This window comes from Piliocolobus tephrosceles, chromosome 19, assembly GCF_002776525.5.
Source record: "Piliocolobus tephrosceles isolate RC106 chromosome 19, ASM277652v3, whole genome shotgun sequence".
NCBI classification, from domain to species: Eukaryota; Metazoa; Chordata; class Mammalia; order Primates; family Cercopithecidae; genus Piliocolobus; species Piliocolobus tephrosceles.
In genome coordinates, this window is record NC_045452.1 from 36,778,861 (window position 1) to 36,795,109 (window position 16,249).

Here is a 16,249-nt window from a genome sequence, read left to right on the forward strand (position 1 = left end):
ATACATATTTTTTTGGGGGGGATCTATCCATCTAGGTACTTTTTTGTCTACAAAAGATCTGAAGGCATAAGCAGACTTTCACATCCGCCTTCCTCGGTGTGAGGTTATTGACACCTTCTCGTACAATACAGAACATGGTGGATTCATTCACACGCGCTCTCTGGGTCTGAAAGGAGCGCCGCACACTTCATTTCTAAACCCATCAATTCATGGGCAGGAAGTCCCAGAGTGGGGTTCCGCTCAAATCGTTCTTGAAAGTGAATTGTGCTCACTTTGGCAGCACGTATAACTAAACTTGGAACCATACAGAGAAGATGAGCATGGCCCCTAAATGTAAAAAATAAATAAATAAAAAAGAATTAATAAGCAAAACATGTATTCGTAGATCTTTACAATAGTCCTTTTCTCTCTGCCTTTTTTTTTTTTTTTTTTTTTGGCCAGTCTCGCTCTGTTGCCCAGGCTGGAGTGCAGTAGCATGATCTCGGCTCACTGCAACCTCCACCTCCCAGGTTCGAGTGATTCTCCTGCCTCAGCCTCCCGAATAGCTGGGATTACAGGTTCACACCACAATGCCCAGCTAATTTTTTGTATTTTTAGTAGAGACAGGGTTTTGCCCTGTTGCCCAGGCTGGTCTTGAACACCTCACCTCAAGTGATCCACTTGCCTCGGCCTCCCAAAGTGCTGGGATTATAGGCATGAGCCACCACATCCGGCTTCCTTTTCTAATATTGGAAATGCTTCTATTTTGTTGAAAAATGTCTGTGCATCTCTAACTCCCATATAAAAGAATGCTGGTTGTAAATTGCACAAGAAAGAGAATGTCTTTAGAGAAGCAATAGAAATTTTCCTTGCTACTAATGTATCTCCCTTGGAGGGCTCCAGGGAGTACGTGTGCCATCAGGTGAGTGGCCATTCATTCATCTGCTTCTTTTTTTTTTGAGACGTCTCGCTCTGTTGCCCAGGCTGGAGTGCAGTGGTGCAATCTCGGCTCACTGCAAGCTCCGCCTCCTGGGTTCATGCATTCTCCTGCCTCAGACTCCTGAGTAGCTGGGACTACAGGTGCCCGCCACCACGCCCAGCTAATTTTTTTTTTTATCTTTATTTGAGTTTGGTTTGGGGTCTCTCTCTGTTGTCCAGGCTGGGGTGCAGTGGTGCGATCTCGGCTCACTGCAAGCTCCGCCTCCCAGGTTCACGCCATTCTCCTGCCTCAGCCTCCCAAGTAGCTGGGACTACATCACCCGCTACCACACCCGGCTAATTGTTTTTGTATTTTTAGTAGAGACCGGGCTTCACTGTGTTAACCGGGATGGTCTCAATCTCCTGTCCTTGTGATCCACCCGCCTCAGCCTCCCAAAGTGCTGGGATTACAGGCGTGAGCCACTGCGCCCAGCCAATTTTTTGTGTTTTTAGTAGAGACGGGGTTTCACCATGTTAGCCAGGATGGTCTCGATCTCCTGACCTCGTGATCCACCCGCCTTGGCCTCCCAAAGTGCTGGGATTACATGCGTGAGCCACGGTGCCCAGCCCATTCATTTGCTTCTTTTGAGCCCCTCCTCAGCTCTCTTACCTGGTAGTGCACAAAGCGCATGTCTCGGGAGTAGAGCGCAGCAGTCCACTGGCAACTGTGGCCCAGGGGGATGGCTCTGGCCAGCTGCTCCAGCGCCCTCTGGTGGTGGGGGTAGAACTTGTGGGCCAAGGTCAGATGCAGCTGCTTTGTACAAGGCTTCACGGAGCAGTCTGGGAAATCAGGGGAACACAGAGGGTGCCAGGGCACCGTTACCTAAATGCCTCCTTCCTCTGACCTCCGTGCTTCCTCAACAAGGCAAGGGCTCTCAGAACTCAGAGCTCATTCGGCCCGCTCAGAATTCACATCATAAAGGAGATGGCTGGATCCCTGCAGATTTTTCCAGGAAGTAGGAAAGAGGAGGATATGGAGATGTGGGTTCAGGGTCTTGGGGGCCTATCAGTCTGCAGGCTAGCTGCCCGAATGCACGGTTCAGATGCACAGAGTAAACGACTGCTCCATTCCTGGGCTGTGCACATTACCCAGTGGCCTGGACTTGCAGGCCCGAGCTCCAGTTCAATGGCTTTTTGTTTAATTTCAAGAAGAAAACTCTTCAGGCAACAAAACTACAAACCACACAGTATCTTTAAGGTTCACCTTGTTTTGGTGAAGCAGGAAGTCCTGGGAGTGGCTGAGCCTCCGGTCTTTCTGGGTGTCCTCTGCCCCTGTGGCTCTAGCCCTCCCTGGTCTGCAAGGGGCTCTCGGGTCAGTGAGCAGAGCAGCTGGCGTCACTCAAGCAGCCAGGATCTGATTTCAGTTGAGCCACAAAGTATTTTATGTCCTAGGGAGGCGGTCAGTGTCTTGACGGGAACAGCACAGACTTTGGTGTCGGATAGACCTAGTTTTAGGCCGTGCTGTGCCCCCTTTTGCAGGGCGACCTTGACTGAGCCTCTGGGCCTGGCCCAGTTTCTGCTTCAGCAGCATTCGCTGGAGGACAGCAGCACCTGCTTGCCAAGGCTGTGGTGGGAAATCAGCCTCCTAACTTAAAGTTTCCTGCTAGAGACGCTGTGTCAGTGCACGGAGGTCCCCTGCCCCCACTCCAAGGCAAGGCACTGACAAACAGGATCTGCTCATCCCCTAAAATAGGTCATGGGTGATGCAAGTCTTTCCCTGGAGTCCCGAAGCTGGGGCCCACTGCTGTCTCCCACGTGAGAGGTGAGCCTTTAAAGGCAAATGGGAAGTTCCCACTGGTCTCTAGGAAAGCCCGAGCACGGAAGCTGCGCAGCCCAGAGCGGCGTGAGTGTGTAGGTGATGGGGAAATTCCTTTTCTGACTTTCGTTTTCAGCAGTCGGGGAGGACGGCCTTGCCATGCGAGTGAGTGTAGCCTGGTAAAGACCCACTGCCGGTTGCTGACGTCACAGTGAGTCACACCGACTTCTGAACGGGGCCCTGTGTTTCCTTCTCTCTGCGGACCTGTGCCTATGGGCACGTTTCACTGGGGAGGGCCAAGGCAGGCAGAGTGCCTCATGCACTTGCCCCAAGAGGGACCTCGGCCACTTCAGAGCGGTGACTGGTCACTCATCACTGGGAGAGGCCTTCTACCCCCTCAGTGTCAGGCTGAGGGCATGGGCCATGGAAGGGCAGGACAGAGCCTGCTCAGGCTCAGGGCGTGGATGTGAGGTCAATGCTGGCTGCCACAGGAAGTGGAGCTGCCCAGCGTGAACCCAGGCAGCGTGCAGCAGGACAGAGCTGGGTTCAGGTCCCAGCTCCACCAGCCTGGTTAGGGGACTGGATTGGTTTCAAACAATAGACATTTATTTTCTCCTGTGTCTGGAGACTAGAGGTTCAAAATCAAGGTGTTGGTAGGGCTGCGCTCTTCCTGAAAGCTCCCAGGAAGGGTCCTTCCTGGCTTCTTCCAGTTTCCAGTGGCCCCAGGCATCCCTCGGCTTGTGGCTACATCACTCCAGTCTCTGCCTCGGTCAGCACATGGGTGAGACAGACAGTGGACATGACTTGATTAAGGTCACGCCATTCAGGCCGGGTGCGGTGGCTCAAGCCTGTAATCCCAGCACTTTGGGAGGCCGAGACGGGCGGATCACGAGGTCAGGAGATCGAGACCATCCTGGCTAACACGGTGAAACCCCGTCTCTACTAAAAAAATACAAAAATCTAGCCGGGCGCGGTGGCGGGCGCCTGTAGTCCCAGCTACTCGGGAGGCTGAGGCAGGAGAATGGCGTGAACCCAGGAGGCGGAGCTTGCAGTGAGCTGAGATCCGGCCACTGCACTCCAGCCTGGGTGACAGAGCGAGACTCCGTCTCAAAAAAAAAAAAAAAAAAAAAAAAAGGTCACGCCATTCATCCGTGTCTCTGTGTGGCCTCTACACTTCCTGGGACCCACCCTAATCCTGTGTGACCTCCCCCCAACCAGTCGCATCTGCACAGACCCTATTCCCAACTGAGGTCACATTCTGAAGTTCCTGGTGGACATACATTTTTTACACCACTCCACACACCACCGTGACCTTAGGCAGGCACTTTACCCTTCTCAGCCTCAGTCTTTCTGTTTTTAAGATGCTGCCAGTGAAGTTCACTGGGGGAGGGCCTGGGTGTGAAAGAGCCATCATTTGATAAAGGAGACTAATCCACAAAGACCAGGGACGACTTTCTAATTATCCAGCAGGTTCGATCTCCAGACTCACAAGCTGCCATCTAAGTGGAAGCCCAGGGTTCATGGATGGATTTACAGGCCAGGATCTGTGTTTCATACATGTCTGAGGACAGAGACAGACACGCTCCCGGGGAGAGAAAGTGGGGAGCCCTCCCACCAACGCACTGCAGCCTCATCAGATTTTAGAGTTGGCAAATCACGGGAACACTGAGTGCCTTCTGTGTCCCGGGAACTATGGTGGGAAGGGCCACAGACTCAGGCAGCATTGTTCTTGAAGAGTGAGAGCCCTCATTGTTTTGTAGAGAAAGAAAAAGAGACAGAGACAGTGGACATGACTTGATTATGGTCACGCCACTTATCAGGGACACAGAAAAAAATCACATCTTCTGACATCAAGTCCACAATCCTTTCCACTAAACCCCAGTGGTAGCCTTGGTCTCCAGACCAGGGCTGGTGTTCGGAGAGAAGGGAATTTTGATGATTCTCAATATGAGTCTACGTAATCTTTCCCTGGAGAGGCCAAGGAGAGAGCACTAAGCTCATACTGAAAATACAGAAATAAGTCATGTAGGACTTGTGTGTCTCCCACTCGAGGCCGAGCGGGGGAGGCCCTGACTCCCTATGTGCGCCAGCCTCCAACCCCATCACGGTCACCCACTCAGGCTTCATGCTTGGCACACCCTTCTGGGGCACTTTCCCAGGCTGTTGGCATATAGCTAAGCATTTGAAAAACCACATAATGCGAACAAAGAGTTATTCCCGCCTAAAGAGAGGACCAAAGCTGGTCTGGAAGCTTTCTAACGGCTTACGTTTTTGAAGGATGCAGTGGCTCAAGAAGGGAGGCCCTAGTTAAATTGTTCAGCCGCAAGTTAAGGCCATGTCGAGGCACCTGGCTGAAAATCCAGAAGTGGGAAATGGAAGTGCCTGGGTGAGGACAGGTGCAGCCACTGAGCCTGGAAGAAAGCCCACCCAGCCATCCCACGTTGCTGCTGGGCTCTGCTCCCCTGGAACCCACCCACAGAAATCCATGTGCCAGGAGCTCGTCCCTGTCGCACAGAGCTCACTCACTGTGAACCCGGCCCTGTGTTTGCCACTGGTCAGGGCTGCCCACCTGCTAAGAGAGATGCTTCCGTGGCAAAGGTCATCGCGAATTCCCGGATGACGTCTGCGGGGCTGCCGCTGACGAAGAAGCCGAGGTAGCTGATGGAGGAATGGAGAGCCAGGGGCACGGCCGCAGGGAAGGAGCCCAGGAGCCTGTCTCCAGCCCTCTTCAGTGCCTCGTACAGGCACTCCACCTTCTGGTCTTCACACTAAGGGGACAGAGACAGAGCCTGTGTTTCTACACCTCTCATCAGAAGTCATCTATTGATTTAATTAATAACAATCAGGCAGCAATTCAAGTGAGATTCTTTTCTGTTCAAAGCATTGTAACATAATTTATCACGTCCTGTGTGTCTGGGGTTATGGATTTGTTCTATACCTGGACCTCGGTTTTTCAAACATTTCAGGTAAGTTTCTTTGCGGAGTGGAGTCTCCTTTAGGTGCCCAGGTTGGAAATCCCCTGGTCCTTGAACTGCATCCCCTCCCTCCACCGCATGTGCTCGTCACCTGCCAGAGCGTTTCCGCAGTCCCATGACCCACTGCTTTGCTCAGGTCTGCATGATTTGGCTTCTGGAGGTTTCTAGAAGACTCCAAGGCTACCCAGGCACTGCTCAGAGCCTGTAGTGAGGGGGACTCAGCTGCACTTCCAGCTGCGGGGCCGCCGTCTTGTCCACGGCTGAGCACTGAGTCAGGTTCCACCGGGGCCTCCCTAAGGACTGAGGCTCTGCCCTGCCTCCAACCCTCTCCTCCTCTGTTGCCTTCACCAGCAGTCTCTCCCTCGTGCGTCTCCTGCACTTGGAATTCTGCCTGGGGGTCTGCTCCCTGGAGGACCTGAGCCTGCACAGCCCCTGGCCCGGCCTCCCTGATGCCCCCGTGTGGTTGTAGGACCCTCTTTCTGATGCAACTCCCACCCCTGAGGCCGCAGGCTCTCTGTCACCTGGAGAATCCCTCTCGAGGGTTCACCTGCCCACAGAGCCCGACAGGTGCTGGCCCGACAGCCTTGCCCATGGGGCTCCAACCCCCATCCTCCAGCCAGACACAACCTCTCCCGGCACCTGGGCTTGGTGTTGCCCACTGCCCTGGCCACGCTGCTTCCTGGGCTTGAAGACCTTCCCGGTGCCATTGGCCACCTCAGACCACAGGGGAAACCCAGACACCACATCCTCCTGGCGGGAGATGGCCTGATCCTTCTCTTCCCAGCACCGGGCTGCCTTCGGAATTTTCTATAGCGCTTCTTACAAGCCCAAGTATGAGGCCAGAGCACAGTGTTTAATGCAGCTTCCATCTCCCTGTGGACAGGCCGGCCTGACATTCCTCCCTGTCTATTTTGTCTGCAGCCCTCAACGGCACTCAACACAAAACCACCCAGTGAACGCATGTCCATTCCTGAATCCGTCTCACATTGTGTTTCTTCGCCTCAGATATGTAATTTTCAAGAATAGTCAGGTTATAAACGTAGCCGTGATGAATATCACACTTCGGAAGATTCGTGTTTCCATTTTACAGCATCGAAGGTACACCGTGAGTCTCCGTTACACTCTTCTGGCTGCGAGGGGAGCTCCACTAACCACCGCCAGGCCAGACCCGGGGTGAGGGACTGGGAGGAGCTAACAACAGAGGGACGTGTGTGAGTGTGTGTGTGTCTGCCTATGTCTATATGTGTGTGTGTCTGTGTGTGTCTGCATATGCGTATGTCTGTGTGTCTGTGTGCCTGCATATGTCTATGTGTGTGTCTGTGTGTATGCATGTATCTGTGTGCATATGTGTGTATGTGATGCTTATGTGTGTGTCTGTGCATGTGTATGTGTGTGTATCTAATGTGTGTCTCTGTGTGTGTGTCTGTGTCTCTCTGTGTGTGTCTACGTGCATGTATCTGTGTATTCCTGCGTGTGTATATCTGTGTGCATGTGTACCTATGTACATGTATGTGTGTCTGTGTATGTCTGTATCCATGTATCTATGTATATATGTGTATGTCTGTGTGTATCTGTATGTCTCTGTGTATGGCTGTATGCATGTATGTGTGTATATCTGTGTGTGCCGTGTGTATGTCTCTGTGTCTATCTGTGTGTGTCTGTGTCCCTATATCTGTCTGTATGCATGTATGTGTGTGTATCTGTGTGCATGTGTAAGTCTCTGTGTCAATCTGTGTGTGTCTATGTGTGTGAGCTATGTGTGTGTCTGTGTGTGTGTGTGTGCTTGTGCCTCAGTGGACTGGGGAGGGAGCTGGGGGCCAAGGCCTACCCTGATTTCTGAGCTGTGTCACACAACTTGGGCTGCCTTGCCTTTCCCCGTTAGCTCCAGAAGGTGAGCCAGAAGGGAGTCTGCTTGTCACAAGTGCCATTGATGTCGATGTAGGGTGAAAACTCTCTCGGTTTGCCTGGGGATTTCCCAGGCTTAGTCCTGTGTTCTGGGAATCCCTGCAAGTCTCGGGCAATCTGGGGTGGTGGTTGGAGGCTTTGGAAGGTGCTGCTTCTCCTGGGACATCTTCCAGAAATCTTTTCCCTGCAGAGGTTTGCATTCCTCCTTTCCATCCAGCACCGAGGGGCCTGGGGTTGGAATGGAGGGTTCCTTGGGCCCTGATGGAATCCCTTGAAATGGGTGGAACAAATCAGTTTGCCAACAGCAGAGTTGGGGCCAGGCTGTGGTAGCGGAAGTGGGCGTGCCCTTCCTCAGGCCCCTCCGGCAGAGCTGAGGAGGACAGTGGCTGTCTGTCCCTCCCTTCTCCTTATTTTCTCCTGAGCAGCCCCCACATCCTTCTTGCTTTCCCAGTGCCCCTGTGGAGCTGCCCACTGGGCCATTTTGTGCCACCATGGAGCTACCCACTGGGCCATTTTTTTCTGAATCAGAGGGCTGGTCCCTGAGACAGGGAAAAGTTCTGCATTTGGGGGTAGCCAACAATCACCTGTCCTTGAGTTGACTTATCACACATTTTGGAAAGGCCAACTCTGTTTTAGGGGCTGTGCTAGTTTCTGGGGGTACAAAGAGGAGTGAAGCATCTGCCTTCCCTTGAGAGACTCAGTCTGGTGAGGGATGCAGTGCTGCCCCAGACACGTGGCCCGTATGATACAAAAGTGCCACTAGACACCTGAACAAGAAAATGGGCGGCAACTTCTTTTGCCTGGGGAGCTGGAGAAGACTCAAAAAGGGGAGAGGATAAATGAGTTGGGTTCTGAAGGATGAATAGGAGTTGACCAGATGAAGGCAAAGAGGAAAATAAAGGACTGCTCACATGAAGGTGCCAGCTAATGACGCAGTTCTGGACCATCCCATTTAAATAAGTCAACTTTGTCCCATCATGGCCTAGTTAGCATAGAAAAATGCCTCCAGCTGCGGTGATGATGAGCATCGAAGGCACACTGGGTTGACTCACCGTGAAGAAGTCACAGAGTGTCACATGCGGGAAGACCTCATGAGCTCTGTTCTTTGCACACTGGCGCTTGCTCTCTCTCCAGAACTCCTGAAGTTTTTCCAGCAGGGGCCCCGTTGGACAGAGGAAAAGCGCATACTCCTGGGGGATGGGGTCATCTAGGGAAGGGTCATTGCAGTGATCATGCAGCCTGCAACAGAGAGCAAGCCGGCTTCACCCACTGTCACAACAAAAAGATTTTTCCCCTTTGAGGACACACAACAGAATGGCAACGACAGCAATGCAGAATTACAGGGCACACTGAACACATCATATATGCTCATGACATAAATTAATCTCACAGCCATCCTACCGGTGGAAGGCACCTGCAGCAGGGCTGTGTGTGGCACAGACCTGGTCAGTGCCCGTGCTGCTCTCAGACCCACCTTAGTCTGATTCCAAAGTCAAAGGTGGAAAAAAAACGAAAGGAAGTTGACATCAAGACCCAAAACCTGGTCTTCAAATGAACTGTGGGCCCAGCATCTGTTTGATGGTGTGGGAAAATTTTGTGGAAAAACCTCATATTTGTATTTTACTTCAAACTTCAAATTACATATAAAACCAAAACCAAAAACCTAGACAAAATTTAGGTAGCTACTACGTTTCTTTAGATTCAGACCGTTATTTTGTTTTATTTTATTTTTGAGATGGAGCCTTGCTCTGTCACTCAGGCCAGAGTGCAGTGGCACGATCTCAGCTCACTGCAACCTCCACCTCCCGGGTTCAAGCGATTTTCCTGCCTCAGCCTCCTGAGTAGCTGGGATTTCAGGCAGACAGTTATTTTAAATTAAAGGAAAAATGACGGATAACCCAACATAGGAGTTTTTCGTCACTAACAATAAAAATGAAAATAAAGTAGCTCCGAGACAGCATTTTTCTCATCTGTCAAGTTAACAAAGATTTTTTAAAATAAAAAGTATAAAAGTTCTGCTCAATGTGCCAAAGGTGAAGCAGGACTTAAGGATGGACTTTTCAACTTTTATGTGAAGCAATTTGCCCGTAGGTGTCGAGAGTCTTAAAATGCCCACACCCTTTGAACTAATAATTCTACTTCCAGAAATTTCTCCTGAGGAAAGAGCACGAAGTACTGTATAGGCAAAACTTTACACGTGAAACATTTATTTAGGGTTATTTAGAATAGGAAAGAAGAAAAACCCCATAACTGATAGCAAATCTATTTATCATGCATTCATGAGAAATCATGGTTTTGAAGAATTTCTAATTACTCAGCAAAGTGCTTGTGATATAATTTTCAATTTAGAAAGCAGTATTCAATCACTGAAGGAAACAGCACTTATGCAAGACCATATTCTCTTCAATAAAAATCACAAAGGAAGTCACCTCTCCTCTCCATCGCGATTCCTACCCTCTCCCTTTCCAGGGTTCAGCCCGGGGGTGAAGCTGTTTGTCTTCTCTCAGAAATCTAACTAATGGACTTATAGATAGCACTTGTTTTACATAAAGCATAAGCTGTTGTTCAAATTATTCTGCAACTGGCATTTTTCCTCCGCCATGTCTTTGCAATTAATCCCTGTTGATACACACATGTCTAGTGAAGTCCATCAGTGTGAATTTGTTAAAGGCTGTGTAATAGTTCATCGTGTACATAAATAATGTTGCACTTGTTCATTCCCGCATTGATGAACATCTAAATTATTTTATTTTAAAACCATTTAATAACCCTGTAATCAAGATCTTTGTACATGTCTCTTTAGGCTCCTTGTGTTTCTCCAGGGAATCTGCTTAGATCCTCAACGGAGGCTGGTGGGCTGTGCACATTGCCAGGGTTGGCAGACACCCAGCACTGCCTCCCTCAGTGACACCAGTGACGTGTGAGGCTCCCCCCTTCCCTCATCCTCATCAATGCTTGGAGTTACCTTGTTTGCTCTAATGATATCTTAATTTGCCCCACCTCCCTGGTTACTAGTGAGAGGTTGGGGTGCTTTTGACGAGTCTAGGGGACCCCAGTGCCTCCCTGTTTTTTGGTGGGTTTCCCAGTCTTATTGACTGGGTTGCAATGGACGGCTGCTGGCCATGCCCCTCACAGCACTGGGCTTGTTTCTGATTCAAAATTGGCAACTGGCTTTAGTGGGGTCTGTGAAGGCATTGCCCATTTTGCCGGTGGCCTACACTTTCTGGAGGAGGAGGAGCAGCCCGTTGGGAACGCTGCATGCTCAGAGGCCCAGGATCAGTAACTGCCCTCCTGCTTTGGGGAGGGCTCCAGCCTCCAGGGACCTGGCTTTTGTTGTTGAATTTCCCCATGGCTATCTCAGGGCAGAGGATGAAGGACTCCCCACAGCACATCCAAGCGGGAGAGGGTTTTAGAGAACTGGGGGCCCTCCTCTCCATCCCCAGAGCGGAGAACAGGCCCATGGCAGCAGGTGGCTTGCAGAATCACTCATGCAGCTGGTACCTCGTGAGGCCACCTTGAATCAGAGCCCTCACCTGGCCCACACACCTGGGGCCCTTAGAGGGCTTCATAACCACCAGTAAACTGCCTTCTCCTCAGAGGCAGCCTGAGAGAGTGGTGGCCGCTATTTCTATCAGCAAAGATGTCAATTATGTCTCAAATCTTTCTATCAGTAAACACAAACATCCTCCTATCTACCTCAATCTTGTCCATCGTAGTAGGTGGTTGAGGAGGACTTAGTCAAACACAAGTATGCAAAATCCTAGCCTACTCTTCAATTACTCATATAGGTTGAATATTAGCAGTACTACTGTATAACCCAGATGTTACCATTTTTACCCTAATTATTTACTTTATTCTAACAATTACCCTAATTTATGTGCTTATCACAACACAACAATTATGTCTTCCCCATTTACTCAACAAAGCACATGAACCTGTACTTCTTGGCAGTCAAATTGGATTGAATCAGATGTGTAAGTGAAAAAAGCCTTGTTAAAAGTTCTCTCTGTTTCTTTCCAAGGTTAACCAGAGCCCTGTGCCCCTCCCTCAGTGCACTGTGGATAGGCAGGGAGATTATTTTGTTTTTCTTCCGCAGTGGCCCCATCCCACTCAGAGGCTCCCGGCTTTTCCTGGTGTCCACCCTGGTGGGAGGGAGTCCTCGAGCCCAGGGCATTCAGTCCAAACACCCCCAGGTCTACAGGAGCAGCTGCACTCACCAGACCAAGGCTTCCTCCGCCGTCTTCCTCCCCGTGGCTGCCAATGCTTTCAGCCTGCAGAAGAGCAGACACAGGCACAGATTCACGTCGCCCATTCTTCACAAAAGGGTCAGAGAGGCAGGGTGTAGCCGTGCACACCCAGGATCTTTGGGATGTGCTCTGAAGAGGGCCTGATGCTGAACTTCCAGCTGGCACGTGCCCAGGCGCCTGTCCCCTGAGTGCTGCCATTGTGGTTTTGGACAATGCTGACCAGCGCATACCTCCCCATCACTTTCCTTCCCTGGCTACCTGCTTCAGTCCTTGGCACGGGGTCTCAGTGCTGAGGACCTGACCTCCGCCTGCTCCTGCAATCCCTCTCCCTGGCCTGCCCCTCCCCACTGCCTAGAGCAAATGGACCCACCTTGTGGAAAGTGCCCCCAGCTGGGACACATGCTTCCCTGACAAATGTTTCCTTCGCCCCAGCATCACTTAGTGAAACGACCTGATCCCCAGGCTCGCCTCCCACACCTCTCCCCCGCTGGGAAACAGCCCTTCCCAAAGCACCCAGCAGGCACTTGTCACGGCTCGCACAGTCCCCTTGCGTCCACAGCTCTCCCCTGCTAGACCAAAGCTCCCTGAACGCAGGGCTGAGTCTTATTCATCACGGTAACCTGGGATATACGTACATTCCATTGAATTGGGCAGAACTGGACCAAATGAAACAGAATGGAATATAGCTAAGGTAATTTATCAGGAATGCATACTGGAAACGGCGGGCATCCATAAGGAGCCAACCACATGATGCCCAATGCTGCTATTTGGGTGGGTACCAATGGGGCTGTGGCCACCTGGAGAGGTTTGAACAGGGCAGTCTCGCTGCAGGGCCCTTACTTTGAGATGCTCTGGTGTGGGAAAATTAATACACATTTCTCTTCCTCCAACATGTGTTTAGTGTTTAAACTGGAAGGAATTTTGAGTAGGAGTCCATGCTACAGATTTAGTAGTAAAATCCAGCGTGAACTCCTTCAAAGGCATGGAGACCTGGTTCGAGTCCCACCCCTGCCACTAATGCACTCTCTGGGCCCAGTGTCCTGCCTGCACTGGGCGGCAAGCAGTGGACGAACGCTGCCTTGTGTGCGCTGCCTCGACGGTGCCTGGTGGCCGCCCTGCACACGCCTGACCCCACTCCCCATTCAAAGCCCCCCAGCTTAGCTCGCACATAACAGTGAGGACAAAGCACTGACGTGGGGAGAAGAAAGGGGTTTTCTAGCTTCAAATTTACTTCACCCAATTTGGCCAACCTTTTGTTAGAGTGTGGAAGGAAAGTTTAACTCCTTCCCCAACCCAAAGTTACCTACAGTGTGTTTCTGATACATTTTTCCATGTGAAAAAATGAATGGGTCGGATCTAGGGCACTGGTTTGCCGTGAAAGCTGTTAACCCAATGTTGGTATCATGTCCTCCCTCTCCGAGAGTGGTAACTCCGAGGGCTAAGCTCTTCCACATGCAGACCTTTCCCTTGGGTCAGCAGGGTCACGCTCATACTGTGTCTAGTTTCCTAACCATTTGTTTCGTTATCAGACACTCGGGGGATTCTCCTGAGTACAAGTGACTTTCCCTGGGCAGCGTGGAAGCACAGCCCTGCTGACAGGTGGTCCTGGTGGTAGACACGCAGCGGGCTTTGGGGCCTTTCACGTTAGAGTTTGAACGTCTTGAAATGCCACCTTCAGAGTCACTGAGCTGCACACAAAGAGGTTACAACCAGGCCCCAAGCTCCTCCAGACCCCCAAAATGGAGCACCCGGAGCAATACATGGCTTCTGATTTTCACAAATTTCGGGGTCTGCCATTCAGCCAGCAGAGCAGGTCTTTAAAAGGTCAAGAACATCAGAGGTATTCTTTTGCCTCCCTCAGCCACACATAAACTAACACTGATAATACACACACACTAACACTAATAATAGCTGATGAGCTAAAAAAACAAAACAAAACAAAACAAAAAAAACCTCATAATGTTTTAAGAAAGTTTACCAATTTGTGTTGGACAGCATTCCAAGCTGTCCTGGGCCACACGTGGGTTGGACAAGCTTGGTCAAGATCATCTCATTTACGAAAAGCAGAAGAGGGCCCTGTGAAGAGGCAGTGTCTCACCCTGCAAGGTGCACTGCTTTGGCAGAAAGCCGTGCCCTCCACCCCTGCAGCTCCATGCCAGGGGCCGCAGCAGGGTCTGGCTCCAGCCCCGCTGGCTGGGCCCCGGGGTCTCTGGGCAGTACTCACGCGGTATGCACCGGGAAGCCCATGGCCAGGAGGGGCTCCAGGAGCAAGGGGGTGCTGCGGCCCTTGAGCTTGTTGGAGACCTTGGCGTAGAGCTGCATCTCCCCGGCTGCCATGTCTTCCTGCCTATAGGCCAAGAAGCTCGCCTGCACACAGAAATGAAGAGATAAAGCAAGAGGGGGAGAGGCAAGGCTGAGGCTGCGAAGAAAAACCTCAAGCCCTTTTTGATCTTTCTGACAAAAGTTGATATCCTGTTTGCATGAAATACCGGTTTTCAGAATTCTGTTTGCAGGATGCTGGGTGCAGCGTCCACCAATCCTAACTGTTTCCTCCATGGGGTTCGAGGCTAAAGGTCCAACTGAGCCCCCGCGTGGGATCAGCCTCTACAGGGACTTGTCTAGTGTTTGGGAGCAAGAATGCGTAAGAGTGTGGGGGAAGGAAGAGGGAGGAGAAGTCAGGGAATGGGTTCCCTCCTGGATCCTGCTGGCCCCCTGCCCTGACCCACCCTGGATCCCAGGCTCCTTGTCTGCGAACAAGACATTAAATCCCACTTCATCGATTGTCTCTGCTGGAAAACTTACTGGTTCTTTCAGTCATTCGTTGACTTGTTTTTTTATTTTCAAAACTTTAAAAGCTTAATATGTGTACAGAAAAGTTGATGAATCATATGTGTATAGCTCAAGGAATTTCCATAAATGAGCCCACACCCCTAATTCCCCCACGACCCAAAATAAAGCAGGGCAACCAGGGGAATTTTGTACCTCTTCCACCTGAGGGGACATTTAGCAATGTCTGGAAACATTTTTGTTTCCAAAATGAGGTGGTGGTGGTGGTGGTGGGTGGGGTGGACATTAAATGTCACAGTGCCCAGGGCGGTCTCCCCAACAAAATGTCAGTAGTGCCAAGGTGGAGAAAGCCTGCTCTGGAACATTCTCAGAACCTCAGATGCACCTCTGCCCCCAGCCCAGCCTCCTCCAGTTATCTCCTCCCTCCCCCAGAAAGTAAACTGCTATATCGCTTGTATATGAATTGTGCCTGTTGTTGAGCCTCATATAAATAGAACCATAGAGCATATTCTCTATCATGTCTAGTTTCTTTTTCCTCAAATTATGCCTGTAAAATTTATCCACATTATTGCTTGTAGCCACAGTTAGTTCACTGTTACTGCTGTGTAGTATTCGATTAATAAATATACCGGCCAGGCGTGGTGGCTCACGCCTGTAATCCCAGCACTTTGGGAGGCCAAGGGGGGTGTGGATCACCTGAGGTCAGGAGTTCGCGACTAGCCTGGCCAACATGTTGAAGCCCTGTATCTACTAAAAAATACAAAAATTAGCCAGGCATGGTGGTGCATGCCTGGAATCCCAGCTACTCGGGAGGGTGAGGCAGGAGAATCATTTGAACCCAGGAGGTGGAGGTTGCAGTGAGTGGAGACTGCACCACTGCACTTCAGCCTGGGACACAGCGAGACTCCAGCTCAAAAATAAATAAATAAAATAAATATAACGTAATTCATTTATCCATTTCTCTGTTGATGTGCATTCAGGAAGTTTTTAGTTGTTTTGCTATTGTAACTAACGTTGCTGAGGACGTTCTTGTATGTGTCTTTGAGTACCTTGTGCATGCATTTCTGTTAGGTGTGCATCTAGGAGTGGGGTTGTTGGATCATAGAGCATGTGAAACTCCATTAGGAGCTGCCAAGCAGTTGTACAAAGCTCTACATCCTCATTCACACTTAATATTATCAGTCCCTAATTTTAGCCAATCTGTGGTGGGGGTGGTGTGTAGTGGTATCTCCCTGTGGTTTCCATTTGTATTTCCCTGAGGCATAATGATATTGAGCATCATTTCACAGGCTTATTGTCCATTCGAATATCTTCTCTGGGGAAGTTCCTGTTCAGATATTCTGCTCTTTTTTTTTTTTTTTCTCACTAGGTTGTTTGCTTTTTCTTACCAATTTGTAGGAACTCTGGTTAGAGTTTTCTTCATCCTGTTCAAGAGATTATTATTGATCCAACATTGATGAAGATCATCTATGTTTTGTTCTAGAAGTTTTGCTACTTTTGCTGTTCATATTTAGCTTTATGATCCATTTGAATTCATTCTGTGTACAGTGTGAGGTAGGGGTAAACTTTCATCTACTTCTCTATTGAAACGGCCATCCTTTGCCCAATGAACTGCAGTAGGA

At 50.3% G+C, this 16,249-nt stretch overlaps 1 protein-coding gene and 1 pseudogene across 4 annotated transcripts in view; one reads left to right on the plus strand and one right to left on the minus strand.

The window, feature by feature from the left end:
- UBASH3A (ubiquitin associated and SH3 domain containing A) overlaps positions 1-14,303 on the minus strand; it is a 45,458-nt gene extending 31,155 nt beyond the window's left edge. For 3 of the 4 annotated variants that reach the window (XR_002726357.1, XM_023192099.1, XM_023192114.3), the window contains exons 1-5: positions 14,065-14,303; positions 11,811-11,864; positions 8,646-8,832; positions 5,283-5,481; positions 1,568-1,737 (exon numbers count right to left, since the gene is read on the minus strand). Coding sequence is in view for 3 of the 4 variants with exons in the window: in XM_023192099.1 (XP_023047867.1) it covers positions 1,568-1,737; positions 5,283-5,481; positions 8,646-8,832; positions 11,811-11,864; positions 14,065-14,177 (723 nt within the window). In the remaining variant the exon portion in view is untranslated. Of the gene's footprint in view, positions 1-1,567; positions 1,738-5,282; positions 5,482-8,645; positions 8,833-11,810; positions 11,865-13,818; positions 13,917-14,064 lie in introns of all 4 variants that reach the window. The other variant, XM_023192102.1, reaches the window with a different exon arrangement.
- LOC113225119 lies at positions 265-361 on the plus strand (annotated as a pseudogene).
- Positions 14,304-16,249: the final 1,946 nt, after the last annotated feature.